The 20,340-nt window shown below is 36.8% G+C and overlaps 1 protein-coding gene across 1 annotated transcript; it reads right to left on the bottom strand.

The window, feature by feature from the left end:
• Positions 1 to 5,861: 5,861 nt before the first annotated feature.
• Positions 5,862 to 7,127, bottom strand: LOC113273043 (uncharacterized mitochondrial protein AtMg00810-like). Its single transcript, XM_026522813.1, has one exon. The coding sequence runs from the start codon at positions 7,125 to 7,127 to the stop codon at positions 5,862 to 5,864; it is 1,266 nt and encodes a 421-aa protein (XP_026378598.1).
• Between the last annotated feature and the right edge of the window lie 13,213 nt (positions 7,128 to 20,340).

The raw sequence follows: 20,340 nt of genomic DNA on the forward strand, positions 1-20,340 counted from the left end.
CAATGGTTGTGGTTGTTTAATCGTATCATTAACTTCACATAATAGATATTTTATTAATCTCTCATTATAAATGAAATATATTTTCATTAAATAAATAATAAATTTGTCAATAATCATTTTGGATGATTGGGGTGGCGTTTGTGAGTGGTGGTGCATGGAGCCGGTGACGATATTGTTGGTGGTGGAAAAAGTAATGGTGATGAGTGGTTCCGGTGATGGTAGTGCAGGTGCTCAGTGTGTTAGTGGCAATGTTTATTCTATGTCGTTAAGACATAAGTAACATTTTATTATGGAAGTTGTGGTTGATTTTCTTAATGTGAAAATAAGATGGTTATTGATACAAAAGAAACAATTGTTCAGAATGACCACAATTTTTTCCAAAAAACAACCCCTGAAAAACCCAGCGACGATAGGGATAGTAAAGGTTTTCTGTTGGTCTCACTACATGTTTCGCCCGGTGATTTTTTCGAGAAAAATATTTAGGTCAACCTAGCAATTCTCAGAAAAAAAACATAACAATTAAAAAACATGGAGAATAATTGTTATTTTATATAGAGCCAACAAAATCTATAATATAAGGGACAATGATGTTTTCCTACATCGAAGGTCGTCTACGGTTGGGATACATAAAGAGTGGTCCAGATCAATCAGTTATATGTGTTTTCACTCTCTTCTCAAGTTTTTTAATTCGAACGGACATCTACATTTAGGGGACATAAAAGACGGTCGTGATCGAGTTTCGTATTCTAACACTATACTAACACTTCCGTAGACTCTTCGCTTTGCTATTCACATCAGTCTTTGCTATTGACATCAGTCTTTTTTTTTTTTAACTCCAGCCGTTTCAATTTTCCTTACGGTTACATTTCTCATTGACTCAAAAAGGAGCACCACCTATTTTTAGCATTCATGCACTCGATATGAATATGATCAATCTCACTCATCAGAGTTTTTAGGCGTTTCTATTTTCAGCAAAATAAATCTCTTAAATTAGCGGATGAGAAAAAGATTACTCATTATCTCAGGTATGACGCACTATTCTTATTAGGGTTGATTCAGATTGTTGGTTTTTTACGCTAGATTTTCCTATTTGGTCTAGTTTGATGTTTTTTCGGACTGTTTTAATTTGATATCATTGGGTTTCTCAGTTTTGGATGTAGAAAAGTTATTCAGCTAATACTAAGAAGTCATCGTCAGCTTCAGGTATATAATGCAACTTCTCCCCCAGTCTCTTAATGCCCGTCTCTATGAAATTCATCTCATGCTTATTCTCTTGCACTTTTGGTTAATCATCTAGCTGTTTAATTTTGCTGTCCCCAAATTTGCTACCGTAGTAACTTCTCCATCAATGGTTACATTTTGAGTATGAAATCTCTTTATAATATTGTCGTAATTGGGTAATGTGTAGGCCTTGTTTGGCAAAATTTATGATTATCTATTTATGATTATAGATAATCAAAAATAGATAAATAATTTTAGTATAATCATTTTTATAATAAATTTTCACAAACACCTTTATCAAATAATTGATTATATTTAAAAAATACTCCCTAAAAGTAGTGGCAAAAATAATGATCTAGAAATTTTTTCTAAGTTCCCTAGTGTTTTTTTAACCCTCTCTTGATAGTTTATAGAAAATAAGAGGAATAAACACAACTCAATTTTATTAAGAAAAAATAATTGATTATAATAATTTTTAAACAACTTTTTTCTGTTTATGGAAATAATGGATTTTTTCAATTATGATTAAAATAAGCAATTATTATAATGGTTACCAAACGCATATAGAATCCATTATAATCTGCATAATGGATTATGGGATGATAATCCATTAAAATAATGGTTACCAAACAGCCCCGTAATGATCTCTCATAATGGGTAATCAATTTATAATATTTTCGTAATTGGGTTCACTATTACTATATTCATATTCTTGATTTTTAGGATGTTAAGTTTTAGTGAACTAAAAAGTTAATTTCCCTTCACCTGTTTGTGAAAATGCTTTGAAAATAATTTTTTATTTTCTTTACAAGTTGAGTAAGTTATAAAGCTCATGTCATAATATTTGTAAAGGTAGAATTAAAGGTGGAAAACTGTTTTGTTTCAGTCTAAAGTAATTAGCTGAGACCTAATTTTGTATATTAGCGATTTGCTTTTTTAGACGAAGAAAAGAGAGGACCTGTTCTTCATGGTCGTCTTATTCCTAATTGTTGAGGAAGAAGTTGTATCTGTAATATGTTTTTTAGGTAATTAATAAACTTTCTGTGCTTATTTTTATTTCAATGAGTAGAGAAGTTACTTACTAGAGAGAGCATGGGTTCTTATACTTTATTTTTTATCTATGGTCAATTGCAAAATATTGCAGAAGTGAAAATTTAGACATCCATATATATATATTTGTTTATGGATACTACCTACACCCATTCTAAAATTCGCATTATGATTATGGGTTTTATGTCAGATGGAATTACAAAATTGAATATGTGGAAATGGGATACATCACTTTGCATGTGAGTCAACACTAGGATGGGACGAGGAATGAAATCTACACCTGCTACGAGAAGACTCCTCTCTAGCAGAATGAAATTCCTTGGCCAACTCTTCCGCAAATAAGAAAAATCTGCTTACCCCTATGCAGTATTGGCGAAATATCTTGGATCCAGGTAAATACACGTTCATTGTTGTGCTAAGTGTTGTGAAACCGGATATCAAAAAGGATACTCGAAACAGTACTATGACCAGTATATTAATAGATATTTCAGGAGACATAGTTGCCATACGCAAACTTTATAATTAACGGGTTTAATAAGAAATTCATTTTTGACAATTTTCTTTCATTTGGACAAAAGATTAATGAACTTCCCTAATAGCAAAATTTATCGCCATGGGTTATTAAAACTAAGACTGGATATGGTTCATCCCAAAGTTCTGTATCAGAGTTTCAACAGGGATATGCCAGATTCATGCGTGCTCCATTGGACTATCCTTCCATCAATCTTTGAAGAACCACAATGGGCTTTAACTTTAGTCTGTGTGTTAGCAATTCTGTTAAGAAATTTCATTTTGGGTGTAATTCTACATATAAAAGTTGTGTGATTTTGAAGATAAGCAAATTAATATGTATTGGTTATTTTTCCATTTTGTAATGTTTCTCCCCTTTTCACCCAATGCTAATTTGTATTTTTTGTGCAGGTTAGTAGTGGGCTTATCGAATGAATTTGACATAGTTATGTAAAAGATGAACTGAGTGTAGTAATACTGCTGTAAGATTGCAAAACATCCCACCAAAATCTCTGGCATGTTTGTCATTCAACTACTCATGTCCGTCTCTTCTATCCTCTCTGTTTCAGGTTAGCATTTATAAAGGTTATAGGTTCGCTGCTGAATTTAACGGTAGGTCCGTATTTCCCAACTTAGTTATATTTGATTTCAAGAAGAAAGGTTTTTTTAATTATTAGGGTTTAGTCTATGAGCCTACATAGCTTTAAGTTGAAATCATTTATTGGCTACTTCAATTTCACGTTAAAAAAAAGTGGACATTTGGAAGGCTTAGTTGGTTAAATTTTGATTTGGCTACTTGGGAAACATCTTCTTGAATTCATAATTTAACATGGAGATACTTGAGAACTTGGGTGATTACAATCTCCGTGAGGGGTCCAATTCATAGAAAAATCGTAGTAAATGCTTCTACTATTACAGGAACATTAGTGGACCAAACAGAAAAACAACTTTCAAATGTCGTTCAAGCATTCATCTTGGACCAGTCCAAATCAGATAACGAGATGCCGAGCAAGAGGTATGTGAGCAAATAATTTATTCCCAAAAGGGTACATAGTTTATCGATTTCCATTTTATATACGAAAATGGCACTGGGTCACTTATAGTTGTTAAAATAAGTAGTATATAATGTTACGGTGTTACTTGAAGAAGATCTATTAAATTAAGCAACATACAATTTCATATTTTGTTTGAGGGGTAAACGGTGAGTACTATCTACATTGTTCCCCTCTGTTATACTTGGTCTTTCTTTTTATTGGTAGTATTAACTTAGATCTGAGAGTGAAGCACTTAAGATGGGTGGCATTAATCTTACTGTATGGTACTTGAGGTGTCGATATTATTCATTAAGCGCTTCAAATGGTGTTTATCGACTACCTCACTTTCCTATGCCTTCATTTCACCTTTGCCTAATTCTCATATGTTAGTTTAATTTTCTTCTTTTGCCACAGGGATGCTTATAATGATATGAAGGAGGAGAGTTATGATGACCTGATGGTACTTGAAGATATCAGGTGTTTGGCCTTGGAGAAGGTAGCTGAATCCTTTGAGCCTCCCTTGCAACTGTTGCTCCCTTGGATGCCTATTTTTCTTCTACAGTAAGCTCTATCATGAGGCTCTGTGTAACTGCAGTATTTTACATTAAAGAAGTAGCGAAACTTAGTATTCATCGAACACCAGTTAATTCCGGGATCAAGAGTTTTCCTGTCATTCAGGGTGTACAACCAACATTTACATTAGAGACTCAACTAATATAGTAGATTATTGTCTGTTTCTTTTGAGGTTGTTTAATTATCAATTTCATTTGGACATCATGATATCTTGGATTTTTGTTTTAGAGGTTTGTTAATTGCTGTAATTTGCAATATCTCCATATTTGTTTCCTTTAGATTTTGTCCAGCTCAACAAGTCATAATTGCTTTCTTTTTATATAAGTTTGATGGTTGGTGAAGTCAAAATCTTGGGGAATGAAAAGGTCTCTCAAGTTCAAGCTCCGTTGTTTAGCCGGAACACAATATTTCAATGAAGCTAACGAATTAGCACCAACATCTGTTGATAAGTTTATACAGTAACGAAGCAACAACATTAGTTGATCGGTACCACAACGGTGATGAAATTTTAGGAAGTGGCCAGGATTATGCTTTGTTTACCTTACCATTTTCCAACCCAGCTCTAGATTTGTAAGCTATCTTTGCCATAGATGTGAGTCAGGTGACAGAGAGGTAATGAAGCTATTGTGATGTTATTCGAATGAGTTTGGTAATTCTTCTCCGTGTGGTATTTATCTCACTTCAACTATTTGTAGTCTTTATCAGTTGAAAATCAAAACCTAAACCATAGAGTTCTTTTCACGATGCATGGCATTGCACTTACTAAGTGGCACGCTCCCTAAAATTTGGTTCCATAATTAGTGTCCTATGTATTTAAACCAGCTAAGTTCCGTTATTAAGAGCAACAACACGACCCGAATATAATCAAGAACATATATATACGTCAAATGTTAGAAGTTAACATTCGGAAACGACAACAACATCACCAACCCAGAGCCTGTGACGTTACGGCACGAGTCACACCCTAGTCTATATTATAAGGGACAATGGTATTTTCCTATTTGGACGGATATTTGTAGTTTGGGATATAAAGAACGGTCCGGATTGAGTTAATATGTGTTTTCACTTTCTCTTGGGTTTTTCACGTCGGACCGAGACATAAACGACGGTCCATATAAAGCTACTAATATGTGTTTTTCTGCTGGACGGTGGCCTGTATTTGGGATCATAAAGATCGGCAGATCGCACCAAATTTTCTTAGACTTTACCGATACCGATACCCGGCTAAATTCATTTTATTGGATTTATATCCAGAAGACAGTGTTTATAGTTTTCACAACTGTGAATATCTTGTTTATTCTTATTGATATATATAGTGAAGTTACAACAAAATAAGTTACAACAAAATAGAGATATTCTAGGAAAGAACTATATTTACGTAAGACTAAGTTTAGGAAAGACCTAGTAAACTGGGAAACCTAATAGACTAAGGAAACATGAGTAACAAGAATATATTTTCTCTAACACCCCCCCTCAAGTTGGAGGATTCGAGTCAGATCGAATACCCAACTTGCTAACCAAATGTTGAAATTGCTTGACACCTAAAGGTTTTGTGAATAAATCTGCAAGCTGTTCAGAAGACGGTAGATGTTGTGGTTTAATTAAGCCGTTGAGCAGTTTCTCCCGTACGAAATAACAATCAATTTCGATGTGCTTCGTCCTCTCGTGAAATACTGGATTTTGAGCAATGTGAATAGCTGCCTGACTGTCACAGGAAACAACTATTGGAAGAATACAAGGAATTCTTAAATCCTGAAACAAATAACGAAGCCATTGTAGTTCTGCAGTTAAATGTGCAAGAGCACGATATTCAGCTCCGCGCGAAGAACGAGCAACCGTGGGTTGCTTTTTAGATTTCCAGGAAACTGGGCTGTTACCTATAGTAACAAGGTATCCAGTAGTGGATCGGCGGGTCATTGGGCAGCCTGCCCAATCAGAGTCGGTATATCCTTTGAGTATCAAAGGAGTGGAAGAGGCCAGAAAAATTCCATGACCAATAGTACCTTTAAGGTATCGTAAAACATGATTAGCAGCATCCAGATGTGAAGAATGAGGACGTTGCATAAATTGGCTTAAATAATTCACTGCATAAGTGATATCTGGTCGTGTGACTGTAAGGTATAAAAGACGACCAATTAAGCGCCGATAAATACTAGGATCTGGCAAAGGTGTACCAGCCTCGGATGTCAGTTTTAGATGTGCATCCATAGGAAAAGAAGAGGTGCGCGTTCCAGTGAGTCCAGAATCCTTTAGGATATCCAGAATGTACTTCCTTTGACAAAGAAAAATTCCTTTGGAAGAACGAGAAACTTCGATGCCCAAGAAGTATTGTAATTTTCCCAAATCTTTGATTGAGAAATAGGACGCAAGTCTGGATTTGAGAGAGTTGATGAAAATATTATCAGTACCGGTGATAATGATATCATCAACATAAATGAGGACAAAAATGGATTTATTTCCTTTATGATATGTGAAGAGAGAATTATCACATAATGATTTTTGGAAACCTTCAGCAAGTAATACCGAAGAAAATTTGGCAAACCATTGCCTTGAAGCTTGTTTCAGCCCATATAAAGATTTTTTTAATCTTAGAACTTTGGAGGGACCCTCAGAACCTAAACCAGGGGGTAATTTCATGTATATTTCTTCATCAAGATCGCCTTGAAGGAATGCATTATTGACATCAAGTTGATGAAGGGACCATCCTCGAATGGCGGCAATGGATAATAGCACACGCATAGTGACGAGTTTAGCAACCGGAGCAAAAGTATCATAAAAATCAATTCCTTCTTGTTGAGTATATCCTTTTGCCACTAGGCGAGCCTTATATCGTTCCACTGTACCATCGGCATGAAATTTAATTTTAAACACCCATTTACAGCCTATTCCACTTTACTTAAAACCCGGTGGAAGATCAACCTGAATCCAAGTGTCGTTGGCTTGCAGAGCGAGAATTTCTTTGGCCATAGCTGCTCTCCATTTAGGGCATAGTTTGGCCTGGGAGTATGTTTTGGGTTCCTCCGTAAGAAGCACCTGAGCTAGGAAAGCTTTATGAGCTGGAGAAAATTTATCAAACGATAAATATTGAGTCATTGGATAAACTGAAGTGGAATTGCATTTCGGAAGATTGCAGTGATAATCCTTCAAGTACGAAGGTGCGGACTTTGTACGAATTGGCCGTGAGGATGATATATCCGGCACAGGAGAAGCTGGTGATGAGGATGTAGTAGAAGAATGATGGGCAGTGTGCGAATGAGAGGAATTGGTTTGCATCACAGAATTATCTTGCGATGGCATTTCGGCGGAAGAGAAGTGATGTTGAGAATTTATAAGGGGGTCCTGTGCCACTGGGGCCGGGGATGTTTGTGAAATAGTAGAGTGTTGCGTAGAGTTATCTCCATGTGGAAGTAGAATGGAGTCATAGAACGCAAGATCAGAGTCGCGTGCATGATTGGCGATAGTTGAATGCGGAAGAGAGCCAATATCATGAAAGGGAAAAATTGTTTCATGAAACACAACATCTCTGGATATGTAAATTGTCTTGGAATCAAGGTCATATATTTTGTAGCCTTTCTGGTTGTAAGGATAGCCAACAAAAATGCCCGGTCTAGCACGAGCATCGAATTTGTGAGACGGACGTGGATTGCGGCCAAAACAAAGGCAACCAAAAACCCGTAAATGAGAATAAGACGGTAATGTGGACAATAGCATTTCGTGAAGGGATTTGTGGGATAAGACTGGGGTTGGCATTTTGTTGATTAAATATGCCGCAGTCAATATGCATTCACCCCAAAATTGTAAAGGAACATTAGACTGAAAACGTAAAGCACGAGCTACATTAAGGAGATGTCTATGTTTACGTTCGACAATTCCATTTTGTTGAGGTGTGTATACACAACTTGTTTGATGTAAAATACCATTCTGATGAAACCAAGACTGGAGTTCTTTAGATTTAAATTCAGAACCATTATCAGAACGAAAAGTTTGAAGTTGAGGAATGAATGTAGTATGAGTACCAGAAGTTATGGTAGCAATTTTGTGACCATATTGTCGAATCCCAAATTGGAAAAATTTTTGTAAACATATTAGAGTTTCTGATTTGGCAACCATGAGATAAACCCAAGTGCATCTAGTATAATCATCAACTAAAGTGAGAAAATATCTGGCACCCGTAGAGGATGCCACGGAAAATGGTCCCCAAAGATCAGCATGAATTAGCTGGAAAGCATAAGAAGAAGAAGTACTTTTATTAAATGGTAACCTTGTTTGTTTAGCCAAGGGACACACAATACAAGAGTGAATATTCTTGGAGTCAATGCAATTAAAAGTGCGAGATAAGAAACGAAAACAATCCTCACTGGGATGGCCTAAACGGCAATGCCACATATCCATTGGCCTCTTATTTGCAATAAAAGAAAAAACAGAAGGACGGAAGCTAAAATGATATAGGCCTGCAATGCGCCTACTCCATCCAATCTCCTTGTTCGTTTGAAGGTCCTGGAAGACACACGAATCATGAGAGAATTTAATACAACAATTGGTTGTTTTTGTTAATTGACTGACCGATATGAGATTGAACTTAAAACTGGGAACATGAAGAACTTTTAGTAATTTGATTTGAGGTGATAAATCAATATTACCAACATGACTCACAGAGGTAAACGATCCATCTGGCAATTGAACTTCAATTGGTTTATCAACCAACGCATAAGTAGTGAAATACGATAAAGAAGAGCATATATGGTGCGTAGCACCACTGTCGACAATCCAAGTAGATAAAGAACAAGCAAATAGTCTTGGCAAAGAAGAAATAGACGGTAAAGTGGAGGCACAACTGCAAATTGTAGCAATATGTGGAAATAATGAAGCACGGTCACCAGCGAAATTGGCAGAGAACAAAGAAGGAATTTTGGCAGAGAACTCACCCACGAAATTGGCTGCTGGAGAGGAAATATCGCTGCTGTGTGGAGGGGCTAGCAGGTTGATAAGTTGCTGGTACTGTTCGGCAGTGATGGTGGGTGCAGTTGGGAGCGTGTCAGAGACGTTGCAGTGCTGTCCAGGAGGAGCGACAGCAGCCAGGGCATGACTGGCAGCAACAGCAGCAGCTTTGGAGGGTTCGTTACCGCTGCTGTTAGGGTAACCATGAAGCTTCCAGCACACCGGACGTGTATGGCCATGCCGATTATAATGATCGCAAAAGGGTCGTGGACGTTTGTTGCTGTTGGAGTGGCTGTTGACCTAGCGAAACTGGGATGAAGTGCGATAGCTCCTATTGTCTGTGCGAGCAGCAGACAAGGCCGCAGAGTCAAGAAGAGGAACAGCAGCAGAGTTGAGGCCTTGTTGCTCTTCCTCTTGCCTGACGAGATTGTAAAGTTTCGCTGCTGACGGCAATGGCTCGATGACCATAAGTTGACTGCGCAAGGCAGAGAAGCGCTCCTGAAGACCCTGTAAAAACTCCATAGCACGATCTTGGTTATGGTGTTCAAGGATGGACTTACCAGCATTACAGATGCAAGCAGTGGGAGGCCGAAAGGAATCCAATTGATCCCAAAGAGTTTTGAGTTGTGTGTAATATTGAGCAACAGTTTGGTGTTCTTGTTTCAAGGTTGAAATGGACTGTTTGATGGCATATAACTTTGTTGCATTGGACTGAGCAAAACGGCTCTGTAAATCCATCCACATCTCATGAGCAGTTTCGAAAGACATCACACTACGACCAATTGCTGGTTCACAAGAATTGCAAACCCAACTGCCAACAAGATCATCGCAGCGTTGCCAGTACGGTATATCGGCTGAAATTTCTGGCTTAACAATTGTGCCATCGATGTAGCCAAGCTTGGCCTTGGCACTTAAGGCCTTACGAAAACCACGAACCCAAGTGGCATAGTTTTCACTTGTGAGAACGGGTTGATAAAGAATAGTTGTAGGATTGTCTGCTGGATGAACATAATAAAGACTAGAAGGATGAAGGTGAGGATTAGAATCAATACCAGTGTTGTTGTTGCCTGTCGATGAATCATTGTTGTCTCCCATTGATGCTGTTGGAAGAAGAACGAAAGTGCTCGGTAAAGAAGAAAAAAAAAATAACGTCTAGGAAGATTTTTTTTTTTTTTTTTGATTTGATAAAACCTAGCACGAAGATACCATATTGGATTTATATCCAGAAGACAGTGTTTATAGTTTTCACAACTGTGAATATCTTGTTTATTCTTATTGATATATATAGTGAAGTTACAACAAAATAAGTTACAACAAAATAGAGATATTCTAGGAAAGAACTATATTTACGTAAGACTAAGTTTAGGAAAGACCTAGTAAACTGGGAAACCTAATAGACTAAGGAAACATGAGTAACAAGAATATATTTTCTCTAACACATTTCCATGTATTTGTGCATCCGTTATCTCAAAACCGTTACTCCCAATAAACTCAGAAAGAAAGTCAGAATCAGTGTCAACATAAATCTCCAGCGGTTACTCTTAGAGTTCTTCTCTGTAGCATTCCAAATTTACTCTTTTGTCTCTTTCCATTAAACCTCAAGTTACTCTGGAGTCATTTTCCAAAAATTGTTTCCAGAGATTTTCGAGGGGATGTGAACGACAACAATGAATCAAAATCCCTAAGTTCATCTCTAACCTTTTCGACAGCTTTTTGTATTTGATTTACTTGCGCAATGCTTCTAATTTGATTCTTCCTCTCACAATGTAACTTGATTCGATTGTCAAATTAGATATTCCATGTATATATACTATTCGATTAAATGCGATAGAGAGAAGTGGAAAACCGGAAAAACACAGTGGTGCAAATCAAATGGGTAAAACGTTTTTTTGTTTTTTTTTTTATTTCCTTCAACTTTTTATTCTTTTTTGGCTTTTTTTTTTTCAAATTTTGATAAATAATACCAGAAATCTTGATTCTTCCTAAAAGGTTTTTGAATGAGTAGCTGATTCTTTATGGGATTAAGTTTATGATGATGTTTGAAACTTTGATGTCGGAAGACTTTGCAACGCTTTTACAATGGTTAAAACTATTTCAATATACGTTAATCATTCAGTCATATATGAGATACTTTTTTTTTTGTACGAGAGTCTTTTCATTTTGTTGCTTATTGGATAGACAGTATATTTGTGGTGGCTTATATGTTTTCTGATGAACATTTCTATATCACCATTGGTAGCCACAATGACTATAATTTAATCATCATAGAAATGGTGATATAACTATTAAGTGGTTTCCCTTTTGTAAACAGCCTCTAAATATCATCAGGTGCAAGGCAAGCCTTACAGAATTTCTCTGACAAGGGATGACATTATTTATCCAGCAGAGACTGCAGTAAGACATTAGTTGGCTTCATGACTATTGTTCAACCAACTAATTGTTGGAGAAAGTACTAATAATGTAACTGAGAATAAGATACTTAGCTCAAAATAATGTTGCTGATGTTGCTGCACAGAAAATATAGAGGCACGTAAACTACGCTGTCCTAAAGGCAATATCGCCTGCCACTCCTCTGAGATGCTACAGCAGTTGGCGAGTCACCTCCAGGATACAACTACAGTTAGTACCCCTCAATGTAGCATACAATGAGGGTACCCTTAGAGCTTGGCAGAACTTAAAACAGTAGAAGAGATGTTTACAGAAAAACTGAGGGAGAGTAGAAGAGATGTTTCTCTGTGGTGTGTCAAATGAGCTCAAGACTCCTCCCTTATATAGTGTTTAAGACGTTACAAACGAGAGGAAAAAAGCATGCAACCAAACCATGCGTATGACAGAAATACTGGTAATGTTGGGTTAAAAACAGTGTTGCTTTTGTCAGGCTTAGAGCAGTGTGTTGTCAAGAAGCCAACCCAAAACAAGTACGTACAGACAAGAAAGCCAGGACAAACATGTGCAGACAAAGAAGAAGATTCTTCTACATGTGTGTAAAACACGTACCAAAAGTTTCAGCAAAAAGATAGGATCTAGTAAACCCAAACCCGAGCCCGACCCGATGGACGGTTGCGGCGTGCGTGCTTCTGTGCGCAGCAACGCGCGTACGGGAAAGGCAACCTTGCCCTAATCTAAGCCTTCCCTCCAAGCACAAAAGTCTAATGACCCAAGGGCCATGCCCTTATAGCCAATTCTATGGTATTTATGTCTAAAACTCTTTAGATTTTAGTCAATGTGGGACTATTGTTTTATCTATTCAAAAAAAAAAACAATTAATGGGCAATAGGTCTAGGGATCAAAACATAGTCCATGGAAAAATCGGTAATTTTAAAGCGTTTTTTCTAACACTAAGAAAAAAGTTCAATCTCCTGTACCAAGGTAATCCAAACGGTCCTTACCACAGTTTACCAATATTGGCATCTATTTGGTGAATCATATTCATGGATTCTTTCCTGGATAAATAATATCTCTTTTCAATATTGGTACGTTGTAGTTCAAGATGCATCCTGACCCGCTACGTTTTTTTCTCTGACATTCAGGTCCAAAACATGCTTGGATTTTCGACTGTTGACGTACATCTGCAAAAAGAGGTAAATAAATGAACCATTTCCTTCTTTTTGCAATATTATTTTATATTGTTCTTTGTTGTAGGTGAAACATCATAAACGACATACTTCAAGACGATTAAACTTTGAAATTGAGTTAGTGTTGTATCAAAGAAGGCTGTCAGTGGTTAGGCTATAACGTACAGTTTTACCAGTAATTTGAATTAAGAAGGATTGATCTTACTGGGATTTCCTATCTTACATTTTAACATTTTTGAATAATTAGCCAATAGATACTTCTATCTTTGGCCAGGTTGCCAATCAGGGAAAGAAAGGTTTTATATCGTTTTATGGCGCCGATAACATGCTGTAATATCTTGGTAAATACGACTCTCTTATGAAAAGAGTAAGCAAGGACATCAATTCATAGTTGTCAGGATCTAATCCATAGATATTCCAAGATGTAAGAAGCATATCATCTTCCAAATTTCAGATATAGCATCAATGTGTTTCCTTTACACAACAAGTCTATCTTATGCTACGTTCATCATTAAATTTACATTCGATGCACTAATGAATAGCAAAGTATGAGTACTCTTTTTCATGGCATTTGTAAATGGCTATCGAGGAGTTGTTATTCAAACCAGAGTACCGTGTATTATTTGTTTTTATCTTCTATTAATTGTTCTTTACTGGTAGTGCATTGAAACCTTCATGTTATATATTTTGTTGCTTGCAAAACAAATTTTCCTATGGAATATGATTAAACAAGGAACACGACTCCGGATTGATGACTAGAAAAGTTACTTAGTTCTGTGTCATAATTCTTAAAATTTTAGGCTTCCATCACACCGCTGTTGCTCTATTTAGAAAGAGGTATTACCGTCATAATTGTTAGTAATGAGATAACTACATTTGAGAGTTGTCCTCTATTTTATTTTTTCGGTATTTAACATGAAATTTTAGTGTGTTGGGTACCCTATATCAAGTATTTGTGAACAGTATATAGCTTACTCTATTGCTTAGCAGTCAACTGATATCTGAATGATTTGAATGTCCAGTCTGACTCTCGATATGTGAAGATACTATTATTTCGTAAAGTGTTGTTTTAATCATTTTACCTTTCAAGGGGTATTTAGAGAGAAAAGATTTGCTGCCATGCAATTCACCACGGAAAAAAATTGTGGTCATGCAATGAAACATGTAAACCAATATGGTATACTTTTATTCTAATTTCTTCTCTGTCTTCTGTTGAGGTAAGCTATTCACACTTCTATGAAAGAGGAACCGCAGAAAATTGGGCCTAACCGCGATAGCATCATAGGTGGGGTATCATTAACTACTTCTCAGCCGAAATGTGGACAACACTACTGGGCAACTTAACTGACATGGTTTGCTATCAACAGTTGGAACAACAATGGATTAAATTTGTGAAATAATTCAGTAACAATGCAGGCGCGCATGAAATCATCTATTTAGTGTGACCTAGCAAATAATATACACTCATGGGTCAAATTTGTGCACCCCAGAAACTAGGATGCACAAGTAAGATGTCTGCTTAGTTGATCCTATAACGCACAGTAGTAGATCAATTTTCTGGACAAATCCCACCACATCCACTGCATATAGCTAGCCGATCACAAAAATTCCTAGACATAACAACACTACTGGGCAACTTAACTGACATGGATTCCTTCTCAATGCAGGGTAATGACTTTCTCAAAATTTGTATCAGACTTGACACGTCCAATTATTTAATAAACTCACACTCCCCAATATCGAGAACAAACAAAAGCCCGTGCCGTAACCTAGTAAATGACAAAGATTAAAATTGATATAATTTTTTTACTCACTGTAGAGGCCGTGCCGTCATGAGTGAAGTTCTAATTATTAATCAAATTAAGAAATAAATATTGTTACGCTATTATTAATAAAACTAAGAAAACAAATAAATAAATAAAAATAATTATAATGTTAGGATTTTGGAATCCACCAAATTAATCATGTAAATTACCAATTTCATCTCTAGAAAATATTCACATTATCACTCAAGACAGTATCGAAATCAATCTCATGTCTCAGAAAATGTTGCCTTTGTTGTGAACCCAGAATGATATAACTTCCTTCGTTTATAAAATATTAATAGCCAAAGACTATCCAAAACGGTTAAAGAGTGAAGTATTTTAGAAGAGAAATTAATAAGGAAATTTAATCCAAAAAAATATTTTATTAGATAATACCTGAGTTTCTTACATAGTAGAATTGGTTTCCTCCTCCGCCCTAACAGAGAAATTTCCCAATTAAAACGTAAAAGAAAAAGAAGAAAAGAATAAAAATAAAACTGCTATTGTGCCCTAAAAATGAACTCCCTTTCCATATGCTTCCACCATTTTATATAGCTTTCAAAGAAACCAGTTTCCTTTTTTTTATTCCTACTACCACATCATCATCCAATGAAAATATGCCACATGTTGATAATAAAATAGAATCTTCCAATCAAAATACGACATGTGTCAAAGACTGCAATCAATATCTTAATTATTATTTCTAACCATAAAGAATAATATTCTTTCCCAATTCCCCATATATTCCATTACTCCACGTTCATAAAGAAATATTTTATTCATTAAACAATATCTTCAAATAATTAATATCTTGCACATGGTCTCCGTACTTCTCCACACGTCGTGGCACACATCTACACACGTCGTGGCATATTTCTACATATGCCCATATCCAAATAATTGGCCCGATAATTCTTCATGTTTCCTTTTGGGCCTAGCCTAAATTCATTTCCTCTAGCAAAATTTCGCATTTTAGCCCATCGAGCTTTATTTTCTAATAACTGCAAAAATAACCCAACTTATCAAATATATATATAATGGAGAACTAATAAATATAGGTCGAGTAATAAATATGTAAGAATTAAATATTAATCAACAAGGTATTATCAAGGCCCAATGATATCTCTGTTTGGATACAACTCCTACTGCCCAATTGAATTTTTTTTATCTATTCTCCCAAAAGTAGCTTTGAGGAGAAGTCTGGAGTCAGGAAGAAGTTAGAAGTTCGCTTTTATCAACAATACAATAACGTAATGGAGTGAACCGGATGGTTGCAACACCCTAGTGCGCAAAATTTTAGAGGAACAACAACCACCACGCAGTAATAAGAAAAACAACAAGAACATTAGTCAAGACTCTATTGATCTAGGCATATGCAGGAATAAGATCAGAAATGGACTTTTTTACAGCAGTCATCAAGGTGTTATCCTCGAATGATATCGTCCCTAATGACGAAGCTACCTTGAATGAACAGATAGCCAAATATCCATATGCCTCTCCACCATGTATACTACTTCAACCAATAAAAGTTGATTTTATCACCACCAGCAGTGAGACTATTCTAAGCAGGACTGCTTGCGGTCGTGATGGTGCAATACCTTTTGGATTCTCTTAACATACTTGCGTCTGCTCTAGCTGATGATCTTCTATCTTCAATCACATGAGTCATTAGATTACAGCTACCTGGTAAATGCCCTCCTCAATTGGGTTAGTTTTGTGGCCAGTGCACCGCTCATCCCCTATTCGAACCTGATGGGAGCATAAGGCTGATTGTTGTTGGTACTGTTTGGAGAAGGTTAGTCTCCAAAGTGGTAGCACACACTGTTGGCAGGGAAATGGGTCTTAATTTAGGGAATTTCAGTTCGGTGTAGGTATACCTTGTGGTGGAGAATCAATCCTACATTCAGTTAATCGAATGCTATTAGAGAAGGGACACGTAGACTCAAAATCCATGCTACTTGTGGACTTTCATAATACATTCAACATGGTCGATAGGTCCTCCATGCTACAACGGGTAAGGTTAACATGTTCATCTATCTCAAAATGGGTGGAGTTTTGTTATTCGACTCCACCTAAACTATACTACAGATACATTACACTCTCGTCTGCACAAGAGGTCCAACAAGGAAACCCCTGGGTCCTCTCTTGTTTTCCCTTTCTCTACACCCCTTAGTGAAAAATATTGTAGTGCACTAAGTCTTAGGTTGTCTCTAAGGCTTTACAAATCATTCAGGCAAAAGGTTCGACTATTGGTCTCCATTTAAACATCTATAAGAATGAATTCTTTTGGCCATCAGTTGATTCTAATATATTTGAGGATGAGGTTTTCCCAAATCAAATATGCAGTCCAGTTGCATGGGTTAAGTTATTAAGGGGTTCGGTTATTCTGGATCATACATTTTATAACAACATGGTTTTGAGCAGAGTGCACAAAACCATTAAGCTTATGGATGATGTTCGTAAATTGAAAAATACCCAAAGCGATTTACCTTGTTGTGTAATTGCGCCGGTGTGTCACGCTTATACTTCACCGTAAGAACTACCAGACCTTCGGCAGTTAAAGAGGCTCAATTAGTTTTCGATTCACATCTTCTACGATATTTGAGGCTACTCGTGACCAGGGATGTCCCTGGTTTTGGTGCACTACATCAACGACTAGTTACTCTTCCCATCAGAATTGGTGGTCTTCACATATATAGCATGACTGACACTATGTCATATTTTTTCCTCGCTTATTGTTTACAGACCAAGGATTTGAAAGATGTGATTTTGCATAAAACACACCTCTCTTCTATTGGGCCTGATATGCAATAAGCTATTGAATCCGCTTCTGTTTGCGGTGTGGATGATTCATCTACCAATATGGAAGAAACTGCCCCCAACACTATGTCTTCCCTGCCAGTGAAGTACTTCGATGTAATTATGAAGAAAATACACAATGACTTTTCTATGTCATACATGGACAAGGATTTATGGAAGTGCAATAAAATCCTCCAAGCTCAGGATTATGTTTGGCAGTCCCTATCGGCGGACTTAACCAGAAAATTGGTCCTAAAAAATTCAACGTTGTTTTATGTTATCGTTTGGGCCTTTATTTGTCGAAGGCAGTATCTGTCCCTTTTGTGACAGGGATATGAACATTTATGGAGACTATTTTCTACATTACGCATAGGGCTGCACAACGGGTAGTGTGGGTAGGATATGACCTATACCCGCACCCTACCCGTTTACTGGCGGTTAAGAAAAAATTTACCCGCCATCCTACCCGCCATTAAACGGGTAAGATCCTACCCAACCTATTCTCTGGCAGGTCGGGTAGGGTAGGGTGGCGGATATAACCGTTTTTTTTTTAATCTCTGAGTGTAGTGCAACTCTTCTGGATCTGGTACTTCCAATTATCATTTGAGATTCCAGCTACTTCAATCAAACTTGTCAGATTCTCACCTTCCTCCACACCCAGTAGAGACACTTTATTGTGATTCAAACAATCCTGAATGTCATTGTACTGCGATCAGGCTTTACTGGCATAGCTGGGTTGGAAAATGAAGTGTGTCTAGACATGAACATTGTAGTAGAGATTTCACTTTCATCACCACCAACATCATTGCTCGTACACCATAGTTGACATCCAACCTTGTTCGACCAGGAGAAACAGCATGTGACAATTTCCTAATCATTTCTACCAGATAAAGCTCCCTCTCCGCCCTCTTCGTTGTACCCCATTTTTAAGTTGATTTCAGTGCATGTGCGATCAAAAACGAAAGAACATCATCCTTAATATCCAAGATTAACTGCCAAGAGGGCCGAAGTTGTAGTATTGCAATAAATTTTGAAATTTTAAAATGAACACAGTAATACCCTGAAATTTGCAGTCTGCCATTGAATCAAGTCGTTTATCTTCCGCTGTCATTTTTTAAAATGATTAACTACTTAACGCTGCAACCCATGGCCAAGACATGTTCATCTATCTTTATTCTTCAGATTATATGGATATTGTTCAAACCCTTAGCCATATAATCCCTCGATCCATCATTTGATCAAAATATCTTCTCGCTTCTTTCCATTGACCATGTAAGCAGTAACCATGAATGATAGAATTATAAGTCTTTGCATCTGCAGAGATTACTCTATTGCCCATCTCTTCAAGGAATCTCTTGGCCTCATTCAAGCGACCTGAACTAGAAAGCCCATTGATCAAAGAAATGTAAACAACTACGTTAGGAACAACATCTAAATCTCTACGTTGGCGGGTAAGGGTAGGATATGTGCACCCCTAATTACGCACATGAGGCATGCCTCAAATTTCGTTATGACCTGGTTCATGATACCTTTGCCGACACATGCTTCCGTTCAGGGATTACTGTGAGAAAATAGGTTGGTCTTGGTTTTCTCTCTAGTAGTGGAGGAGCATTGCGTCCAGCGGACATTCTCGTATATGATTGGGACAATGGTCGTGATATGTTCCTTGATGTTACATGGGTTTATCCTTTTACTGGTGGGGTGTTTGTGCTTTCCGTCCTAGTCTTGCTATTACTAATGTAATCTCTCGTAAGCCCACCAGATATCTTGATAAATTCCGAACTCACGAGTACTGTTGTGATACCCTTGCCTTTTCGACATTAGGCGATCTTGGGGAAGACATCGTTGACTTTGTGAATAGGATGGAAAACTATTTATCCAGATACGATGTTAATGCTAACAAAAATAGTTTTTCCTTTCGTAAATTATGGATCGTTATACAGAAAGGCGCCAGAGCCCATTTTGTTGCTAGGCTTCCCGACATCTTTTATGTAAACCCAATTCTTTCTGATTAATAAATAAAATTGAAAATGAAAAAAGTAAAAAAAGATTTTTGAAAGATTTATGAAAAATTATAGATTTTAGTGACGATCAAGTGAAGAACGACACAAGTATTCTGAATCAGGTTAAATGTCACTTTTAAGATTTGATCCGCAAGGAAAATGAAAAAAAAAACTTGGACTCGGCATAGATAAATGATGATGACAATGCTGACTCTAGAGAGTCGTCATCGTATTGATAATTTATCAATGCCGACACCGATATCCCTAGTTTACCGGGATACAGTCGGCATGAACAATATGATGAAGGCAACGTCGAGTGTTGGTTGTGCAGTCGGCATATAAATATTCACCAACTATGCCAACTGTCTCTTGATATTAAGCAGAAATTTTGGGTGTGTGTCGGCATAAAGGCGCATTAGCCATTTGTTCGAGCATGCTGACCATAACCAACAGATAGTCGACAAGGTGCATTTTTATATTTGAGAATTGATACCATTGTCGACATTACATTCATAATGCACACAATACCGACTGTGTCGGCGTTGGATTCATCATGCATACATTGTCAATTGTTACATTTCACCGAACTTAGTTTGTTGTTTAATTGTTACATTTCACTGAACTTAGCTTGTTGTTTAGATTTTTGTTTGATTTTTGAGGAAGAAGAAGATCCATATCCACTTAACCATGAGTAACCCCCTAATTTTCATTTAAGCTTTTGGATTCTTTAGATTTGAAGTTTCTTCTAAAATTTATTAAGATAAAGAGTAGTATAGTATTTGGCAGTCACTAAATACAATCCTTAATTTGATTAAATACAACCTCCCTAAAA

This window comes from Papaver somniferum, chromosome 4 (assembly GCF_003573695.1).
Source record: "Papaver somniferum cultivar HN1 chromosome 4, ASM357369v1, whole genome shotgun sequence".
In the NCBI taxonomy this organism is placed as follows: Eukaryota; Viridiplantae; Streptophyta; class Magnoliopsida; order Ranunculales; family Papaveraceae; genus Papaver; species Papaver somniferum.